We start from the raw sequence: 21,478 nt of genomic DNA on the forward strand, positions 1-21,478 counted from the left end.
GAACTGTCTGATAAAACCAACTAGGTACAGATCTGCTCGAACTCGCCGAAGGAGGAGCAGGGTCATCATCATCTGACTGAGAATCCTCAGCGGAGGTGTAACAGTAACAGCGGGAGCAGGAGGACGAGGACGAGGAGGAGAAGGAGGTGCAGGAAGAAGAAGCTCACCACCCCCCTCTGAAGATGTAGGAGTCTCGTCGAACACCACATCACGGCTCACAACAACTTTATCGGCTTGAGGATCATAAAGACGATATGCCTTGGACACAGTGCTGTATCCGAGAAAAGTCATGCGCTGAGACTTCGAGTCCAACTTGAGCGGTGCTCCTTAGGCACATGAACATACGCCGTACATCCAAATATCCGGAAATGAACAACGGAGGGCTTCTCACCATGGAAAGCCTCATATGGAGTTTTGTCAGGAAGAGTAGCAATAGGAGACCTATTCTGAATGTAGACAGCAGTGGAAGCCGCCTCAGCCCAGAAACGTCGAGGTAATAAAGAATGCTCAAGCATAGCACGGGCCATCTCCATAATGGTCCTGTTCTTCCTCTCGGCAACTCCATTCTGTGATGGAGTATATGCTGTAGTAAGCTGTCTCCAAATGCCATGTGTCTTGCAATATTGCTGAAACTCCTGGGATGTGAGCTCATCCCCTCCATCTGTCCTGAGAGCCTTGACCGAGTGGACGGTCTCTATTTCCACCTCGGCTTTCCAATCACAGAAGTGATGAAAAGTCTCATCCTTGGTCTTCATCATCAGAAAGAAAACCCAAGTATATCTGGTAAAATCATCCACCATCACGAGCATGTACAACGCCTTACTCAAAGACGCGATACTCATAGGACCACATAAGTCTGCATGAATGAGAGCAAGTGATGTCGAAGATCTGTGTGTCGCCTCCTTTCGGAAAGGCGGCTCGGTGTTGCTTCCCCTGTAAACAAGAGGAACAAGCAGAAGACGGAGCCTTGATGGTTGGTAATCCATCAACCAACCCATCCTTCGAAGCTCGCTACAGAAGCTGATAGCTCAAATGGCCAAACCGAGCATGCCAAACAGCAGAAGAAGCACCAGAAGAAAGCAGAGCGGTTAATTTGTAGAGGCCACTATCTTGGACTCCCTGAGCCAAGATGCTACCAGTCGCCTTATCATCATCACGAATGGTAATAACGAAAAGATCACCTCCGCACCCTGAGCTGTAAGAGCACTCACTGACAAAAGGTTAAAAGACAAATCTAGAATATACAAAACGTCAGAGAAGTACCTCTTGTCCTCGTCAGAACGGAAGATGGGGATAGTGCCATAACCATGCACTGGCACAGAAGAAGAATCACCCAGAGTGATCTCGCCTGGTTTGGTAGTGAAGTCCTCGAACCAATCTCGTTGGGGTGTCATATGAGCAGTAGCACCGCTATCAACAATCCAAGACCATGACTGAGAAGTCACAAGAGCAAGTATACGCCTGCTAAGAGAAGAATTCCATCATCCTTCTTGGGTTGAGACACTGCCGTTGAGGAAGAGTTCTTTGCTGCTTCATCACGCTTCTTCTTGTGACATTGGGGTGACTTGTGACCCTTCTTGCCACAATAATGACATTCAATGTCCTTATTCTTTAAAGATTTGTTGTCTTTATCCTTATCGAAATCCTTGGAGTTCTTGTCAGAACCCCCTTTTCCTTTCTTTTGTTGAGTCTTCCCTTTATCTCATGCTGCCACCAGAGCTCCATCAGAGCCACCGGAGGTGCCAGTCCGCTCCTCAAAAGCGAGACTCAATCTGTATAATGGAGGGGAGAACTACCTCCCAAGTAACTGGAACAGGACGAGGAGAAGAAACCAGAGACTGAAAGTATAATCAAACCTCTCTGGAAGTTTGGAGAGCAGCTGAATAGCCATATCCTTTGTGGAGATGTCCTTGCCACAAACAGCAAGCTCGTCTCGGAGATCTTTCATCTTCGAGATGAAAGCAAATAAAGATGGAAACGCAGAAACTCATAAATTCATAAGTTGCTTTTCCAATGCCAAAATCCGACCCGGAGACTTAATCTCATAGAGATCTGCAAAAGCCTTCCAAACTTCATGTGCAACATCTGCTGTACGCACATGAGAGAGAACAACGTCCTGACAGTTCAACATCAGGAAGGAGAAAACACGTCGATCATTCGATTGCCAAATATCAATCTGTGCCTGAGTCACACCACCGGAAGCAAGGGTGGGAGGGGTGGCATTGGCTGGTGTAACAAGCCAATCCCAGAGATCCATGCCACGCAAGGCCGATTTCACCTTCACCTTCCATAGGGTGTAGTTGGAACCATCCAACTTGGCAGACTCAGCAAACATATGAAGAGAAGTGGGAGCAGCCATCACAAAAGCTTGGGCTCAATCTCAAAAAATGCACAAACTCTAAAGAAAAAGTGTCCTCCATAGGTACCAAGAGTGCCACCAAAGCCTGCAACACCACAAGCCCCCTCTGTAAAGGGAAAGGGCCACTGGAGAGGAAAACGCAGCAGTGAACAAGTGCTATCCTGTAAAAAACAGGCCGCCGCCTGCAGTCCAATCTCCAAGTGGGCAATGAAATGTTGATCAACAAGAGCCAAACGGCTGAATCGGTGAAGCCAATCTGAAAAAAAAAACGACCAGCAGAGTGGTGCTGTCCAGAAAACGTAGCAGCAAAAGCTATGGATCTAGAAGAAAACGCATAGAAGAAGGTGCTGAAAACAGGGCTGAATCTGGGACAACAGAAAGGTTGCTAAACCGGGAGCGATGATTTCATGAAAGAGTGCACAGAGCGGAAGCAGAGTTGCACTAGAATGTGCTGAACAGAGAGTGCAAGAGAGAGAGAGATATGGAGCAAATAATGCTGAATATATTGAACCAAAACAGTCCCAAGCAAGAGATAGTGTTAGTCTCATAAGTGAGGGAGCAAATATGTACAAGAGTGAATGAGAAATGAGAGGCCAGCACCCACTACTTATAGTGGGGAAGTGCTGGCTGACTGGAGCTCATAAATAGGCCGATTGGAAAAATGCCAGAATGGTTGGGAAAAATCCCAGAAAAATAGTAAAAAAGGGATGGCCAGCCCACAAGCAAGGGCCATACAAAAGGGGACCAAATGGGCACCATAAAGGAGCAAAAGCTGGGGATGAAAGTGCTAACAGGTAAATCCTTTCCTCAAGGTAGTTACAAGCCAAAATCAGAGTCATTGGGCAAGCCTGTTAAACAAGGAAGGCGACAAGTCAAAGAAGAAGGAAAAATGCAACTACTGCAAGAAACATGGTCACTACATTAATGAGTGCAGGAAGTGACTGGAGAAGGAGAAAAAGAAAGAACCGGGTATGGTTGTTGCTAATGCATCAACATCTAATGTAGAAAACAACTAATCTACAAACTATGCACATGATGATTGGGCGTTCATTGTGCAATGCAGTTTTGACCCTTTGCATAAGGATGTATGCATGGTTGTTATAGATGTACATGTCTGGTATTTTGACAGGGGTGTTAGTAAGCACATTACTTCTCATCACAGTTTGTTCTATTACATGCATAAACAACTCTTCATACCATGTAAAAGGAGTTGGTAAATTTGTTCTCAACTGCTACAAATAGTGGAACAATCATGCTCTTAGATGCATTATATGTACCAAGGATCAAGAAGAACTTGTTATCTGTCTCTGCCATTTCTAAGGCATTTTTTTTTGTAATGCTAGATTTTTATTTGTACCAAGCACTGTCTTACTGATGAGAGCGCTGGAAGTATCCCAAACAATGTACCAAGCAGTGTTCGTGTCTTACTGATGAGAGCGCTGGAAGTACCCCAAACAATGTACCAAGGAGTGTCTTACTGATGAGAGCGCTGGAAGTACCCCAAACAATGTTCTCTATTTTTTTGATTGCCCATAATCTATACAAGATTAACCACAACCCCACCTCCTTCCACGTGGGCAAAGGAGGTGGGACTATTTCAAAATAACCACTCCTCCTGCAAGCGTGAGGAGGAGTCAAATCTCACATCTTCCAATGCAATTTTGAATTTGAATCTAAGAAGATCTCATCTCACATATTTCAATGAAATCTTTGTATATATGCTTACATACCTATAGATACACACACTTATATATATTATGTATCTATGTATATCTATAGGTATGTAAGCATGTATATATAAATAGTGTGCATGTGCATGCGTGTGTGTGTGTGTGTGTGTGTGAGAGAGAGAGAGAGAGAGAGAGAGAGAGATTACATATAAGATGCATTTATTTGAGAGTGAGCACACCTCACCACTCATCCCTAGCATTAAAATTTAATTAATTAAAATTATATATATGTGTGTAAATCTATTTAAGTGTGTGTGTGTGTGTGAGAGAGAGAGAGAGAGAGAGAGAGAGTGTGTGTGTGTGTGTGTGTGCATGAGAGAGAGAGAGAGAGAGAGGTTGAGAATTTCTATATGTAGGAGATAGTTTGTGTGGGAGGAGATAGTGTGTGTTTTCATTAGTGTGTGTGCGGTGTGTACATGTGTGTGTGTGTGTGTGTGTGTGAGAGAGAGAGAGAGAGAGAGAGAGAGAGAGAGAGAGAGAGACAACAGATAATTTCTACGTAGGAGAGAGTTTTTGTGGGAGGAGAGAGAGAGAGAGAGACGACAGATAATTTCTACGTAGGAGAGAGTTTTTGTGGGAGGAGAGAGTGTGCATTTAGATTAGTGTATGTGCAACGTGTACATGTGTGTGTGAGAGAGAGAGAGAGAGAGAGTATATACATGCATGTGTGTACATGTGCATCTATGTGTAGAATGTGCGAGAGAGAGAGAGTGAGATGGGGCAGACCTGGAGAGAGAGAGAGAGAGAGAGAGAGAGAGAGATGTAATGAGGGAGGGTGAAAAGAGAGAGAAAGAGAATGAGAGATAGAGAATAAAAAGTATCTTTTAATAAAATATAAATTAAATAGAAAACATATATGTATATGTGTGTATAAATGTGTGTGTGTGTGTGTTTTTATTTACATTTATATATACATACATACATATGTGTGTGTATATATATATATATATATATATATATGTATATATATATGTGTGTGTGTGTGTGTGTGTGTGTTTAGATGTGTGTATGATATATCTATCTATATATTTAAAAGTGACCACAACTTATCACCCATCTCCGCACATTAAACTTTAATCAAAATTAATTAAATTATGTCGATGTTTGTATTTATATTTTTAAATACATGTATATATGTATAAGTATATGTGTCTATGTATAGGTTTATGTATCTAAAACATAATATTGTATATACTATATATTTACATATGTGTATGTGTGCGTGAGAGAGAGAGAGAGAGAGAGAGAGATTGAGAGAGAGAGAGAGAGAGAGAGAGAGAGCGCTTCTATGTGTGGGAGAGTGTAAGAAGAGAGAGGGGGTGTGTGCATGTGTGTGTGTGTGTGAGAGAGAGAGAGAGAGAGAGAGAGAGAGAGAGCAGGTGTGTATGTGTGTGCATGTGTGAGAAAAGAGAGAGTTTCAACATTTGAGAGTGTGTGTACGTGACAGAGAGAGGGAGAGGGTCATGTGCATGTGCATGTGTGTGTGTGAGAGAGAGAGAGAGAGAGAGAGAGATGGTTGTAGAGAGGGAATAGTTCATTTCTGGAACCTTAACGCGCGGGTGCAATACTAGTGTTCTATATTTGAAGTCCTCTTTGCAGTATGCGTGTTTGACAGAGGAAAATGTTCTCGCCAGCAGACCCTCGCTCGAAACCCAGGGATAAAGATGGTGCCGCAGCCGCTGCGCGAGGGAGAGCCACTCCCCTCAAGCACAGGGACGGGCGTCTGCTTACTTTCGGGGAGGAAGCGTCGCCCGGGTCCCCCTCCACCCCCTTGCAGATGCAGCACTCCTCCTACCGCTTGGCTTCTCCAGGACTTGGGCCCTCTCCTTCTCCCTCGTCTCGCCGCTTGGCCAACACATCCATCAGGTAACTCTCTGCATTCAGGTTCACAAAAGAAATAATCTTGTAGCGCGTGTTAGAAAAGACATGATCCTTTCTTCAGCTTCCGTCGTGGTAGCCGGCAAATGGGAAGGCATTCACCCTATCCTTTGAATACCACCAAACGTTTACTCACAAAAGCACACAAGGCATGGTGATGCTCTCACATTCTCACTTGTGCTGATGCGTTGTACTGAAGTTGCATTCTGTCTTGAAATGCGCCTCCCAGCCACCATGACGGTCAGGAATGGATCGCTGGTATGCCCATTCAACCTCAGCCTCCTGGCTACACTGGTTGTCTTGACCAGTGGAAAGGGGCATCCTGGCGACCATTTAGTACTCCTTGCAATGCCATGTTTTGATTATTGTGGTTTTTTCCCTTTTGAATTGGGGGGCTCACAGGTCGCCCTCTGTTCTCAAGAGTCTCAAGAAGAGTACAACAGATAACAGTCAGCCTGTTTTTGTGAGTGATTTTCCACAAAAGCTTAGGACCGCACAACTGGACGAACCACCACATTTAAGACCAGGTGGATGTTTTGTGGCTTGATTATCATTCCCATTTTTGTGACATTGTTTTATCACCCACTAGTATAGTGGCAGTCCTTACTCAGCCTTGCTGCAGCAGATTACTCCAGAGTATGCGGTGGGATGGATCACAGTATGGGGCTATCATGGATGATTCAAGGCACCCACATGTTTGTTTGGAGCCATGTTTCTAGTCAATCGCCTGAAAGTTTCAGGATTTTACCCATGCCTCATCTACTTTGTACGGCTAACCATGACAGCATTGATCCCAAGCATGGCGACAGCTGGGCAGTTTGCATCATTAATTTGCATAACGAGACACAGGTGGGGAACAGAAAATTTGCTGAGAAGTGCACGGCTGCATCTATGATTATGTGCAGTCAAAAGTCTCTAGCGGTTGTCTTTTGGCCCAACATTTTCTCAGAAGCAGGCTGTGTACCTATAGTGAGTATCACTTCTGAGGAAATTATTGGGGACAAGCCCAGTGTAGCGGTAGGACGAAAGGCAACATCTGGTTGGAGTGGTGCTGTTGCAGCCAGTCATGTTAATTCAATGGTAGCTTCTCCATATATAGGTACAGATAAGCAGGGTTGTGTGGCTATAGCCTGTCGATCAAGTGGGGAACTGTGGCGTTTTGATTGTAGCTGCAATGGCATTTCTCGAGACCGTGTTCCAAGAGAAGTGGACGATGGACCTGCTCGAGGTGAATTGGGTCAATCTTTCTTCATCATGAACAGTTCTGGTGCAAGATCCGTTACATGGCAAAATAATGAAGGCTCTTCAAAGGAAGGTTGGAGGCAAGTACTGCTATTGACTGCCACTGGGTTGGAATGCTGGGATGTTGAGCTTGATTCAGGCCACCAGGTCCATTTAGCATGGACATTTGATGTGCTTGCAGATCTGGACGACAGTAAAATGCTTGCTGGCCAAAAGCAGGTTTGGTTATTAGATTTGCAGATAGATGTGGCAAAGAAAAGGCTAAAATTGTTGCTTGCATCCTACTCTAAGGATAGAATTAACGGTTCCAGCTATATGCAGTATTTCATTGCCACCTACTCATGCCTCTCTAATTCTGCACAAAGGGAAGGGGGTATTCAGGTTATCCTGCCTAAAGCCAGGATCGAAGAAGAGGAGTTTCTATATTCCATGCGGCTTCGTGTCGGAGGGAAGCCTGAGGGCTCAGTCATGATATTAGCCAGTGATGGAACAGCTACTGTAGCTTACTGCAGTGGAGGAACTATAAGATTATATCAGTTTGACCTTGCTTGGGATGCGGGTAAGGTGGTGGATGCTTGTGTTCTTTCATCGTCCGAGGACAACGAGGAGGGTTCATGGTTAGTCCTTACAGAGAAAGCAGGGGTTTGGGCAATTCCTGGCAAGGCAGTATTACTCTGCGGGGTAGAACCTCCAGAAAGAAGTTTGTCACGGAGGGGCAGTCAAAACGAGGGAACTGGGAGAGAAGATCGACGGCGGTCTTCTTTGGGGAACAACCCGATGCTGCGGAGGGCTAGCGCTGAGACAGATGGATTTGGACAAAGAAATGAAACTTCTATAGTTCACGCACAACCTTTACATGATGAAGAGGCGGAGGCTTTAGTTGGTCACTTCTTCCAGGACTATTTAACAACTTCTCAGACAGATTGTGTGCTAGAGAAACTTCAGCAGGCTGGGGCCTTTGAGAAAGAAGCAAGTACAAATGTGTTTGTTCTTGCTAGTAAAGGTCTAGTGGACACCCTTGCAAAACATTGGACAGCAGGCATGGTTACAAATGCAGCTATACTGGCTGCAGTTTCTTCTCAGCTTGCAGAGAAGCAGCGCCGTCATCAACAGTTTTTGCACTTCTTATCGGCTTCAAAGTGTTATGAGGAGCTCCAACAAAGGCAGAGTATGTTTTCAAATTGGCACTTGGTACCTGCTATTGAAATATTTTCCTTTTGTAAGTCAATTATCTCAATGATTTATGTATAAACACGGAAAACTGCAAGGAAGCATTTTTGCTTCATGATATAACAAATTACTGGGTTTTTTCACCCCTTCAAGCAGCTTGTTTGATAAGAAATTTATTTTGTTGGTTTCTTATCTAGGAGGTGCGTTGCATGCTATCATGGAACATGGAGAAAAGCTGTCGGCAATGATTTGGCTCCGAGAAATGCACAATACTTCGGTTCAAGCACGGCTACAGAGCCCACCTGATTCTGCAAAGTCCATAGAGACACAGTCTGCTGAACCGGGTGGAGCATTGTGGGACCTTGTACAGCTTGTGGGGGAAAAAACACGCAGGAACAATGTCATGCTTCTGGACAGGGACAAGGCAGAAGTCTTTTATAGTCGGGCTTCTGACATAGAGGATTTGTTCTCTTGCATTCATCAGCATATTGATATAGTTGTTAGGAAGGATCAGCCTGCCCACACACAGGTGGAGAAAACTTGCGAGATCTCGTATGCGTGCACTAAAGCACTGCAAACTGCAATTCGGTACAGAGATGCTCAACAAACCTGGTATCCTTCGCCAGAGGGTTTGACACCATGGTACTGCAAGCCTGTTGTTAGATCAGGACTGTGGAAGCTTGCCACCCTCATCCTGGATTTGAAGGAAGAAGCATCTATTTTGGTGCCTTCACTTGTGGCAACATTAATAGTTCATTTGGAGGAGCTTACTGACATTTTGCTGGAAGCTTATGCTGGTGCCATCACTGCCAAAGTGGAGTGCGAGGAAGAGTACAGAGGCTTGCAGATGGAATATTGGAGCAGAAGAGACACACTTCTTGGTGCCATGTATCAGTATGCAAAAGGAGTTACGGAGGCTGCAACTGAGGTAAGGTGTTTTTTGTCTTGATGTTTTTCGATTGCGCCAGAGTCTTGTCTGTGCATGCTCAGGAATCATTCTTTGAGCAATGAGACTGTCCAAAGCCTTTTAGGTAAGTGATAATTGCATTCTGTTACAACCATGTTCTATTTGCCTTTCTAAAGCTTCACCAGACGTACTTGTTTGGATTATTTTTTTTGTCAATGTTGTAAAATGCATATTGTTTTTCAGGACCTTGATGGTGCCAATGGAGAACAGCAAAAGCTGAATGTTATAAAGAGACTGTATCCACCTTTAGTGTCTCTAGCAAGACGGCATGCGGGCTACCAAACTTTGTGGGATATCTGCACTGAACTGAATGATATGAATTGTTTGCGAAGCCTCATGGTGCTTACTTCTTTCTTCATTTTCATCAAATCTTCTTGCTATCTTGCAGTTTAATATGTGTGAGTAGATGCAAAAGCATAGCAGTTTATTTGTGTTAGGGTCAGAGGGTTGACAGAACTTAAAGGCTGAATGACTTTGTGATTGTAAATGTGTACTGCACTTGCGAGCATGTTCATACAGTGACAAGATTGAGTGATGGTAGGCATTTGTGCATTCTTTGCATCGTGCAAGTTCTGCATTTTCTCCTTTAGCGATTTCTTTAATGCTTAAGCAAAGTTACCAGTTTACCTTGAACCACTCTTCACACACCATATCCCCACTGGCACTTACATCCAAGTCACTGGTTTACCTTGGACCACTCTTCACACATATCATATCGCCCCACTGGCACTTATATCCATAGACCTGGGCAGTCCATACGACCATGTGGTCCATCTAGTGCCACCAATCCATGCACCCATACCAACAAAAGGCGTCCCCCCCCCCCCCCCCCCAGGAATAGCAATGCCATGCAAGCACTGCTCCGAAATCAAAGCAACCATGTATGGTAGTAACGGGTGAGTGGCGATAGCATATAGCAAGGCACTGAGAGGACAGCCTTGCCAGACAGAGCGGCCCAATGTCCAAGAGGAAGAGAGAGCATCAGCCAATAGGCAGCGGGTAGAGCCATCCGCATAGAGCCAATGCACCACATGTTGCATGCGATGACCGAAGCCCAACTGCCGCAATGAAATCTCATTGAATGGTATCAAAAGCTTTCTCAATGTCTGCTTGCATGATAAGAACATCCTGACCAGTGTATTTGGCATACTCTATCCCAATGTAAGTATTAGCAATATTATCAAGAATCTGCTTGTGACGAGGCACAATACCATACTGGGCAGGGTGCAAACCAGCATATAAAATGTGGGACAGCCAGCGAACCAGCATCTTAGAAACCAACTTATAAACCACTGGTATCAGAGTAATCGGATGCCAATCTGATAGACACTCACACAATGGTTTTTTGGGAGCAAACACAGCAAACCTGTTAGATTACTGTAACACCACTACGGGCGTTACCACGAGAGGGGACGGCCTCTTGCTCACCACCCAGCCATAGAGGAAGAATGAGGATTACCCCTCATCCCCCAGGCTATATAGTGTGTGGCCTGCCGTCCACACTAGCCTGGCCGCCCATGACTCCGCATGGGCGTCTCTCCCAATGAACCCCGGATGGCCACGTCCTCGGCCATCCGGTCTGCCGTCGGTCACAGGCGTTACAGCCTATGTGACATTACCCCCCCTTTAGAAGAGTTTTCGTCCTCGAAAAAACAAACTAGGGAAACCTCTTGGAAATTGCACTACAGCGTTCCCAAGTAGCTGCCTCCTCATCCCTGTTTGTCCATTTAACAAGTACCTCCTGGTACACTTTATGTCGGGTTTGTCTGTCACGATAGTCTAGAATCTTTTCAGGTTCATGTGGTATCTTTGGTGGCTCTATCAAGTCCACCAAAATCTCTGGAGAAACTGCGTTCTCTAACCCGTGAATTGATTTCTTCAGTTTACTGACATGGAAGACAGGATGGACTTGAGAACTCTCCGGTAACTCAAGTTTATATGCTACGTCCCCAATCTTCTTAAGGATTTTAAAAGGACCACAATATCTCGGAGAAAGTTTATCACACTTTTTCGTTTTCATGGTTTCTGACTGCGCAGGAACCTTAAAGAATACAAAGTCACCTTCTACAAAGGTCACCTTTCTATGTCCTTTATCCGCATAAGTCTTAGCGCGATCCTGAGCGCTACGAATGCTCTCACGTGCGGCTCTGAGCATATCATTCATATCTTCAAGGAAATCCTTGACAGATTGAATCTTCTCCTTATCTAGGCCTACAGCCATCGGAGATCTCGGCTAGAATCCATACATTAACATGAATGGTGTAAATCCAGTCGCTGAGTGTTTGGAGCTGTTATAGGCAAACTCCAATAAGGGCAAGTACTCTTTCCAATTAGATTGCTTCTTACTAACATAAGAACGCAACATATCCTCTAGAATTTGGTTAACTCTTTCAGTTTGACCATCAGACTCCGGATGATCTGCCGTACTCATACTCAGAGTAGTATCCAACTTTTTGAAGACTTCCCTCCAAAAATGACTGTTGAACTTTCTATTGTTGAAATCATAGTATCTCATGTGGAATTAAGTTGTAACATTGTGAGTCGGCCAACCTTCATATGTGGATATATAAACATACCCATGCACACCATTGTAATCATCTATTCATTGCTAATCAAGTTCAAGCGTTGTTCACCAATCTCTCTCTCTCTCTCTCTCTGCGTCAACTTCTCTCTCTCTCTATGTGTATTCAAACTTCCGCATGTTCGATTCTGACATGGTATCAGAGCTTAGTGCTCGTTGATTCTTGGGTACACGGAGGAGTTGGAGAAGGTGGCTGCTGCAGCACTGTGGTGGCAAAGAGAGACAGAGGGCAGCTCGCGTGTCTATGCTACATGCTTCGAAGGTGACACAAGACCTCAAAGGGCGGCAGCGTTTCAGCGTTTTTTTTCAAGTGGCAGAGCACAATAGCGAAGGTGTTGGCGGCTGCAACAAGGCGGCTGGCTGAGAAGGTGAACAACCGTGGCCTCTGTGCTATTGCGCAGGCAGAATCCCTGCGTTACAAACTCTTAGGTGGTCTTGCTGTCCGGAGAGCTTGCTATGGAGTTCTGAGATTTATCATTCATGTTTTCCCGAGGGAACTGTTGAATTGTATGCGGAGAAGAAGCAACACACGTGGCTTGGGCAGCGTTTCATAAAAACGCTACTGCTCTCTGTGCTTGGCAAACTTTGAAGCGGGCAGACCGGGTTGACTGAGAAGAGGTGGACGGAGTTTTCGAGATGGGACTCCCGTGTTCGAGCAAGGATGACAAACTGAATGGCGACAATTATGCGCATTGGAATTTGATCATGAGGCTGTGGTTTAGCAGAAAAGGCTTATGGGACATTGTTGATGGCTCGGAGGAACGTCCCCGAAGGGATAGCAATCGGTTTACACGTCTTCAGGAGGAGTAGTTTCTCAAATCTCTTGTGGATTGGGATGCTCACAATGCGAAGGCGATGTCAGCGATTGCAGAATCTCTCACCAAGGAAATTTCCCCTGCCATTCAGACTTTAAAGACTGCCAAGGAAATGTGGTCAAAGCTTGCAGGAATGTTTGATCGAGACTCAACAATGCGAGCAGTAACCCTTCTCGGCCAGTTGTTTTCCATCAAGTTTGAAACCGGGACCTCTATGCAGTCACTTCTAATGAAGGCAAAGGTTATTCATGATCAGTTATCGGCTATGAATAGTGCGTTAACTAGTACCCAGTTAGCTGCCTTGGTTCTTACGAAGTTGCCTGAGGAGTACGAGATGGTCTCGAGGGCATTACGCTTACAAGTCACGAAGGAAAAGCTGGAATTTGATGATCTCAGCTCTTTTCTCATTGAGGAGGAAGCAGTGCTCATTTCCCAAGGCAAGATTCGAGTTCTGAAGGATGTAGAATCGGCACATGCTGCATCGGAATCCAATAAGAAGTCTAGGAGAGCCGTTGTTATAAGTGCGGAAAGCGAGGGCATTTGGCTCGGGATTGCAAATCCAAAGCTAAAGCTCAAGGCTCGACGAATGACAAAGGCAAAGGCAAAGCTGACGAGGATGACAGTGACAGTGATTCTACTAAGGATGCTACGGCGTCTGCCGGTGTGGCGAGGACTACACTGGCACATGCTCCAGCATTCTAGCTTGGTGGATGGATGCTATCACGTGCTTCAGCCAGAGAGAGGCATGTGAGTGGCAGAGAGGGGCAGTCTGTGCTCCCGTTTTTTTGGTGATTTGGACCCGTGTGTCCGAGTTCAAGGCACATGCATCTGGCATGGAACAGCTTGACAAATCTATGGACGTGATGAGTTCGTAGTTCATTGGTAGCACACTATGGATGGGATGAGTTCCTAGTTCATTGTCAGAGAATTTTGGGCGTCATGTGTCGACAGTTCAAGGTTCAGAGGATTTTTGGACGTGATGTGTTCTCAGTTCAACGAATGGGGGATCATGGACGTGGAGTCATCTGCAGTTCATTATTCTATGTGGCAGCTGAAGCTCAAGATGGCATTTTCTTGTGGAGACAGGTTGATTGGTGCATGATCCGAGGTGTACCTAGCATAGGCCATGCTAGGGTGTCCATGGTTGCATCTGCATCGACTTGGTTTCTTCATTTATGCCCACTATGAGCTACAGAGAGGGTGTTAAAATTATAGTATCTCATGTGGAATTAAGTCGTAACATTGTGAGTCGGCCAACCTTCATATGTGGATATATAAACATACCCATGCACACCATTGTAATCATCTATTCATTGCTAATCAAGTTCAAGCGTTGTTCACCAATCTCTCTCTCTCTCTCTCTGCGTCAACTTCTCTCTCTCTCTATGTGTATTCAAACTTCCGCATGTTCGATTCTGACATCTATCTCTATCCGACACTATATCTGCGGGCAGGCCATATAGCTTTTAGAGACGTTCAATAAAGAGTTTTGCCAACTCTGGCGTTTTAACAGTTTTCTTCGTGGCGATAAACTTTGCCATTTTAGTTAACCTGTCCACTACCACCCACACCGAGTCATTCCCTCGACTCGTCTTGGGTAAACTGGTAATGAAATCCATGAAAATGCTTTCCCATTTTCCCTGAGGAATCTCCAGCGGATGGAGTAGTCCTCCAACCTTAAGACGTTCGTGTTTATTGACCTGGCACTTATTGCATTTCATCACATAAGTCTGGATGTCCTTAAACAAACTAGGCCAATAAAACTGTCTTTTTACTAGTGCATAGGTCTTTTGAATCCCGGGATGACTCGCACTTGGACTATCATGACTTTCTTTAAGAATTTGGGCCCGAAAGTCACCAATAGCTGGTACACATACTCTACCCCTGTAGAGTAAGTACCCGTCGTCAATGGAGTAATTAGCATATTTCTCCCCCCGACGAAGTTTATCACTCCTCTTTGAAGCCGTGGCAGTCAAAGGTGATGAAGGGTCTACGTCAGAGCTCTCCGGCTCCAAATTGTACCCGGAAGACACGGCTAGTCTCTCCGGACTAACTCTCGCTTCCCTTCCCGTTGCACCTTCGGCCAGTCTCTCCGGACTAGCAATCCGTGCCAACGAGGGAGGTGGTCACATCTGTGAAGAAGTGCGTACGCGTACAGCGCGCCAGACCTCTGTAAAAGATGGATTGTGCTCACATAAACCACGTAGTGACTCCAAGAAATCATTCTTGAAGACTGTGAAACTAAGTTCATTAATCTGTGGCATGCGACTAAGTGTATCTGCCACCATGTTATACTTACCTTTCTGGTAACGTATCTGAAGGTCAAACTCCTATAGAATCTCCGCCCACCGAGCTTTTCTACCCTTCAGTTCATTTTGACTTGAAAGCTATTTCAGACTTTCATGGTCCGTCCGGACCTCAAAAGTAGCACCATATAAATAGTGTCTCCACTTTTTCAGTGCATGAACTATCGCTAATAACTCTCGCTCATAAGCCGAGTAGTTACGCTGCGCACGATCTAACTTTTTACTCTCAAATGCAATTGGGCGTTCCCTTTGCATAAGTACGGCCCCAACGGCCTCATTACTAGCGTTTGTTTCCAAGACAAACGGCTCATTTGAATCGACAATAGTCAAAACAGGTGCAGCTGCTATAGTCACCTTGAGCTTATCAAAGCTCTTCTGTTGGGCTTCCCCCCAACTAATGTTTTTAGTTTTTTGACCGTAACTGGTCAGTTAACGGGACTGCGATCTTCGTGTAGTCCTTCACATACTGTCGGTAGAACCTCGACATGCCAAGAAAAATCTGCAGTTCCTCGAGATTCTTCGGCGCTGGCCATTTAAGAATAGCCTCTACTTTTTCTGGCTTCATCTGCGTACCATCGGCGGATATAATATAGCTAAGGTAGTGAATTTCTGTTTCAAAAAATTCACATTTGCTCTTCTTTGCAAATAGTTTGTGCTCTCGCAACAACTCGAACACTAGACGCAAATGCTCTATGTGTTCTTTCTGTGTCTTATTATACACAAGAATATCATCTAGGAAAACTACTACGAATTTTCCTAGATATGGACGTAAAATACTGTCCATCAGCGTCATAAACGTCACTGGAGCATTGGTTAGCCCAAATGGCATAACCAAAAACTCAAAATGCCCGAAACGGATCCTAAATGCTGTCTTCGCAACGTCTTCTGCTTTAATTCTAACCTGATGATACCCTGATCTCAGGTCTACTTTTGTAAAGTATCTCGATCCATAGAGTTGATCAAACAACTCATCCATGCGTGGCATTGGATACTTGTTCTTAATCGTTATCTGATTAAGAGCCCTATAGTCTATGCACATCCGCATAGATCCGTCTTTCTTCTTTACCAGAAGAATAGGCGATGCCCACAGACTTGAACTAGGCCGAATGAAGCCTTTGTTCAAATATTCCGTCAATTGTTTTTCCACCTCCTGTGCCTCGGAGTGGCTTAATCTATAAGCAGGTTTGCTTATAGGTTTTGATCCTGGCATAACTTCGATGCCATGGTCTACTTCTCTAGATGGTGGTAAACCATTTGGCAAATCATCAGGAAAAACATCCTGAAATTCCTCTAATAAATTCGTTAAAGTATCTACGTACTTCTTCTTTAATGTCTCTTTCACCTTGGATTTTTTCTTGTTTGAATCGCATGCATGCCAAACAGGGTTTTCAAACAGTGGGTCTCGTCCAAGGCTATTTTGTTTTCCTTGTTTGTCTACGTAAACATCATTTACAGTTTCATCTACGGAAACAGAATTTAAAAGAGGGTAACAAGCATATACCTCTGCTATCTGGTCTCTGCGGACCGCTGTGCATAGCTCCATGGAGGAAATAAGTGGTGTGGCGGGGACAGTACGGTCGCCTTGCAGGGTAATGACTCTACCTCCATGCTCAAAACGTAGCGTATTATGTAGGTAATTCCAAGCTAGACTAGGGCCCAAGCCATACAGCCACTCCCTGCCTAGATATACGCCTGCTCTGGCTAAGTGCATGACCTGAAACCCCCAATTTGGAAGACGTTAATAAAATCTTTCTTTCTTTCTTTCTTTCCCTCTCATCTCTTAAAGTGTGAAGTGATAAAGTGGATTGCTAAAGACTCACGAAACTCAGGATACAGAAGGCGGTTTGAGACTTTGTGTGATAGGATTCTACATCTACGCATAATTCCATTGCATGTTACATGGAGGAACTCGTTCCTTAGTGCGCCAGTATAGGGAGAACATGTTTGCGTGCATAGCAGCTATCCTTAGCAATTGGTTTTGCTCCAAGAGTAATTTGATGAAATCTTCATTGCTTTGCGGAAGCGTTTTTGTAGTGGTTGTGCTTCTTTGTAGATCTCTCCTTCCATATCTTCTCTGTAGCTTTCTAACGATGTCTCTTATTGACATTGTGGAGGCTTGGGTGGTTTTTCCTAACCGTAGTTTTACCATCCACAGAATGCTCCCACTTTTGGGTAGCCAAGCTGGGTCACAACTTGCAGCTTTGATACCAATGTAGCATGCAATAGGTTGATCGTCATGATGCGCAACAAAGCCTTCTTTAATTCTGTGAGTCTATGCAATTCCACTTTACTTGAGAGAGAAGAGAGAGAGAAGATAGAGTTGACACAGTATTGGGTCCCAATCACCCATTGAAGTTCCCCACCGTGCAAGCAGGAGTATTTGTTGATATTTCTTTGGAGAACTTTGTACAATGAGTATGAATGATGATTGAGGATTGTCCGACGCAAGGATGAAGTAGACCGAACACATGCTGAGAACCATATGCTGTCCAGGCTCCCTTTATTTGCTCTTCAATTACCACAATGCAAACGCAGAACTGAGGGATGCACATATGCTGGCTGAATGTTGAAGAAGCTCTTCATGGAGGCCTTGGGGCTGTAGCACAGTGAAGTGCTGAATGCTGAATGTATGCTCAAGAGGCCGGAGGCACACATAACTGCTTGTAAACTGATTTGATGAGAATGCTTATATAGGGATTTATGCTGCTGATCGGTTCATCCATATCTGTCGGCCTGTTTTGATGGGACAAAAAATGCTATTTAATAGCGTTAAACGCGCATGTTTCCAATGCTATCCCTTATGCTGGCCGACTATAGGAGCATACCCAACTGTTGCTGATCCAGATTTAATGCTGGTCGACTCATGGTTGTTTGCAAGACATGCTGGCCGACCGATGAATGGAAGCTCTTGTTGCTGGCCAACTGCAATATGGAGGCCTCTGTAGGCTGCCTATGCCATCCAAGGGCTAGAAGGTGGCTGATATGCTGAGTATGCTAGCTAAGCTAGCGATCATGCCAAGGAGCATTGGCATAGGGTCCTTAGACCCATGTGCTAGGCAACCCCCATGATGAGGTGCCTTATGGGCTGGTCCATGTGCATATAATCCATGAGAATGATGGAGAAAGAAAGAAAGTTATATTAAACGTCTTCAAAAGACCCAATGGCTCTATGAGACCAAAAGTAATTCCATGTAATCTCATCATGGTACAAAAGAAAACAAAAACTAGAGCTATGAGCTGGGAATGTCAAATCCGAGCCATATGATACAAAGTGGGACCATCATCATCATACAACCTATGGAGAGAGATGCGATAGATCACAAGCGAGAGATGTTGCACAACTTAAATGATATTCTTATTGCCATACGAACCTCCCAAGTGCATGGTTTTATAGGCATCAAGCCTCATCTTTTGATCTAGACCTTAGTAAGGGCTGTTCACACCTCTAGAGGGTGTTCATACCAACTAACTCTGAAATCCCAATAATGCCTTTGTAGAATCAAAGATGAGGACTGTCTTTTGCATATAGTAAAATGGGCACAACCGCCTAAGCTAATCGTAAACATGTCCCCCTTAAACTTGTCCACAAATGATGAAGTCTCATCTATATACAACCCAGATAGTGTAGGAGCGAGTAGGCAGCCCTGTTTTACCCCAATAGTACTACCAATGTCCCCTAAAACTCCTCCTGGTGCCTGTACCCTACCAATCACAGCCTCATATAACGCCATCACCTTGCAGAAGAGGGAGAGTAAAGATATGATCTGGAGTAGAGTGGTTTCTCTTGAAACCTGCCTGGCCTGGGGTTCTTTGTCCCCCTCTCTTTGCCAAAAATGTAATCTCTGTTGTCCTGTAGATCTTGGCCATTGTTATTAACATCTTCTAAAGACCCAAAAAGTCTATGAGACCAAAATGATGTTATCTGTGATCTTTGAGTCAAGGCAACATAAAAAATGAAAAAACTAGCTGCAGAAAAAAAAAGCAGGGCCAATGCACTATGCAGGCTGTGCTTGTTCAATAGAGTAGGCAGCAATAAAGCCTCATGTGCCATCCTCCTCATAAACTGAGTACATGGCCACTATATCCACTAGCTATGTTGTTGAAGCAAGTCCCGGATTCGAAGCAAGGGTCCCGAGACTGGGAACCTCTAGTCCTCTGGAGGGCTGCTCTCTCGCAGAGGACTCTGCAGGTGTGTGGGGCTAACAAGCTGCGGGCTTGGGGGTGCTCACTCAGTGGGGGTCACGTGGCTCTCTCCTGGTCCATCTGTCCCAGCGGATCTCATACAGGCTGAGAGAGAGAGATTAAAATTTGCAAAAGACCCAGAGGGTCTAGGAGATTAAAAAGGTAGTACAGAGAAAGAAAGAAAGAAAGTTATATTTACGTCTTACAAAAGGCCCATCGAGCCTATGAGACAAAAGATGATTACAAGTCTCCATGGAATATCATTATCATGGAATACTAAAACGAAACTGAAACTGAAACTGAAACTGGAAACCTAGTAACTGAAGCAACTGCTAGGTAAATGCAGAGAACAAATGGGGGAGCATGCTATAAAGTATCCAAGAATGATCATAATGCACTGTATCCCGAATCTATGGAGGGGAGGGGTCTATGAAGGAGATCCATCATCAGGCAGGAGAGGGTGGCCGCAAGATCTGAAATAGTGAAGAGAGGCTGTGAAGAAGAGGCCTCCATTGTGCATCGGTGACGTGTAAGGATCACATCGATCTGGCCCTGATGGACTGGGTATGGTCGTGGTCCAGGGGGCTGAGGTGGTCTCGCAGCTCAGAGCACTGTGGCTCGCAGGAGAGAGAGAGAGAGAGAGAGAGAGAGAGAGAGAGAGAGACTAAGTTCAGTGTGTCCAATGTAGCATGAAAGTATGGGATTGAAGGAGGGCAGATTCAGCAATTTTGTTTTTGAGCAATGCTACCGCAATCGACAATATTCCAAACTCTTGCGCTTGGGGGAAGAATTCAAAGACGAACTTTTATTATTCCTTCAAAATCACAAGGACCTCCTTTGGCTCCATGAGCTCTACATGCAGCACTTCACCCTCGCATCAAGCACGCTGCGCTGGTTGGCTCTGTCGAAGGATGCAGCAGTGTCTGCTACAGTGGATTCTATTCAAGGAAATTTGAAAGCTTCCTGTAAGGTTGGGAAGCTGAACTTACGTTACAGAAAAAGGCTTCTGAACTTGGCTAAACTTTCAACTCTTGCAGGTTTGAACATTGTTTGCGCCGACTGTTCTGGGAGGAATAATTTCTGTTTCCATTTTGATAGATTTCAAGTATGTTCTCAGGTCAAAATGAATTTGTGATGCATGATCCAGGCGGAGAAGTGGTATCAGGTGATAAAGCTATGAGTATCAATGCAGACATTGAGATGATCAATGTCCAGGTAGGTTCTCTCTCATTGGAGTGCAAGCTCAGTTTTGTGTCGCTTAGTCATTGAACTAGAATGTCTCTGAAAAGCTTGTACTGGAATTTCTGCAGGGGGAAGCTTATCAGTTGGGGATGGTTGAAGATGATGATGTCTTGACACCAAGACAGCTTGTGGAGGTCTGCCTCAATTGTGAAAGCAGGGACCTAGTATTGCGGGCATTTGATGTTTTTGCTTGGGGTGGAGACATATTTCGAAGGTGTAACAAAAGCCTTGTTGAGACTGCTTGGTTGAAGGCTGCTGACCAAGACAACTGGATTATGATGAGACAAGTATCAGAAAGAGATGGTTGGAGTGATGAACAACATTTGGAAGCCTTACAAAATACAGTTTTATATCAGGCAGCGAAGCGCTGTTATGGTGAAGACTCCTTTTGTGTTGGAGGTTCCTTCCAAGATATCCTACCCCTATTGCAAGAGGAGGCAGAAGAAAATACAGATTTGGGTAAAGAGACGGATATATCAAGCGTTGAAACCGTGTTGATGCAGCACCAAGATTTCCCAGAAGCAGGACAGGCCATGCTTGCTGCTATTCGGATGGGTAAATGCACAGTTGAGCTGTATGACAAAGATTTGAGCGATGGAATGGAGGTTTAGCTGTTTTGGGCTGCTTTACTTGATTGTTGTGTAGTGGATTGACAATTGTGAGAACTTTCAGTCAACTAAAATATGTCAGTTTACTACCGTAAATGATACCAACTTCACATCTAGCCATCTTTTTTGTGTCTTCAGGATCCAGGATGATTTTATGAGACAGCGGTCAGATAATTGTCATAAGGAGATTTTATGATGGCTGTTGGTTTGCTCAGCACCTTAGCAATTCAAACAGGGGAAAGGGTGGATAGACGTGTCTCATAGGGGGCCTCCTTTGCCTCTTTCAAAGGCCTCTCACTTGCAGTGCCAATCAACTGCAGACCCTAATGTCAGCTAGTCATCTCAATGTTGCAATGCAAGTGCTCTGGTCTTACTTTGGTTCTCAATTTGTTCGTGGG

General features: G+C 44.7%; 1 protein-coding gene across 2 annotated transcripts; it reads left to right on the forward strand.

Moving 5' to 3' along the window:
- Positions 1 to 5,576: 5,576 nt before the first annotated feature.
- LOC147629682 (Nucleoporin, Nup133/Nup155-like protein) lies at positions 5,577 to 21,196 on the forward strand. Of its 2 annotated transcripts, none has more exons than XM_086811207.1 (8): positions 5,577 to 5,955; positions 6,370 to 6,494; positions 6,593 to 8,377; positions 8,577 to 9,307; positions 9,530 to 9,685; positions 19,919 to 20,267; positions 20,348 to 20,445; positions 20,541 to 21,196. In XM_086811207.1, exons 1-8 carry the CDS (start codon positions 5,711 to 5,713, stop codon positions 21,081 to 21,083), a joined length of 4,032 nt encoding a protein of 1,343 aa, XP_086667333.1. In that variant the 5' UTR covers positions 5,577 to 5,710; the 3' UTR covers positions 21,084 to 21,196. The 2 variants fall into 2 exon arrangements, with proteins under 2 accessions (XP_086667333.1, XP_086667334.1); XM_086811208.1 differs by having other exon boundaries at positions 5,578 to 5,955; positions 20,378 to 20,445.
- Positions 21,197 to 21,478: the final 282 nt, after the last annotated feature.

The sequence above is a fragment of the Cibotium barometz genome, chromosome 17 (genome assembly GCF_041138505.1).
Source record: "Cibotium barometz isolate CiBa-2024 chromosome 17, ASM4113850v1, whole genome shotgun sequence".
NCBI classification, from domain to species: Eukaryota; Viridiplantae; Streptophyta; class Polypodiopsida; order Cyatheales; family Cibotiaceae; genus Cibotium; species Cibotium barometz.

What these genes read in the sequence shown, in the direction of transcription:
- LOC147629682 (XM_086811207.1), top strand. Translation starts at nt 5,711, where the DNA reads ATGTTCTCGCCAGCAGACCCTCGCTCGAAACCCAGGGATAAAGATGGT. An exon ending in ACCACCACATTTAAGACCAG is followed by an intron (nt 6,495 to 6,592) that starts GTGGATGTTTTG and finishes TTGCTGCAGCAG; the next exon opens with ATTACTCCAGAGTATGCGGT. An exon ending in TTACGGAGGCTGCAACTGAG is followed by an intron (nt 9,308 to 9,529) that starts GTAAGGTGTTTT and finishes ATTGTTTTTCAG; the next exon opens with GACCTTGATGGTGCCAATGG.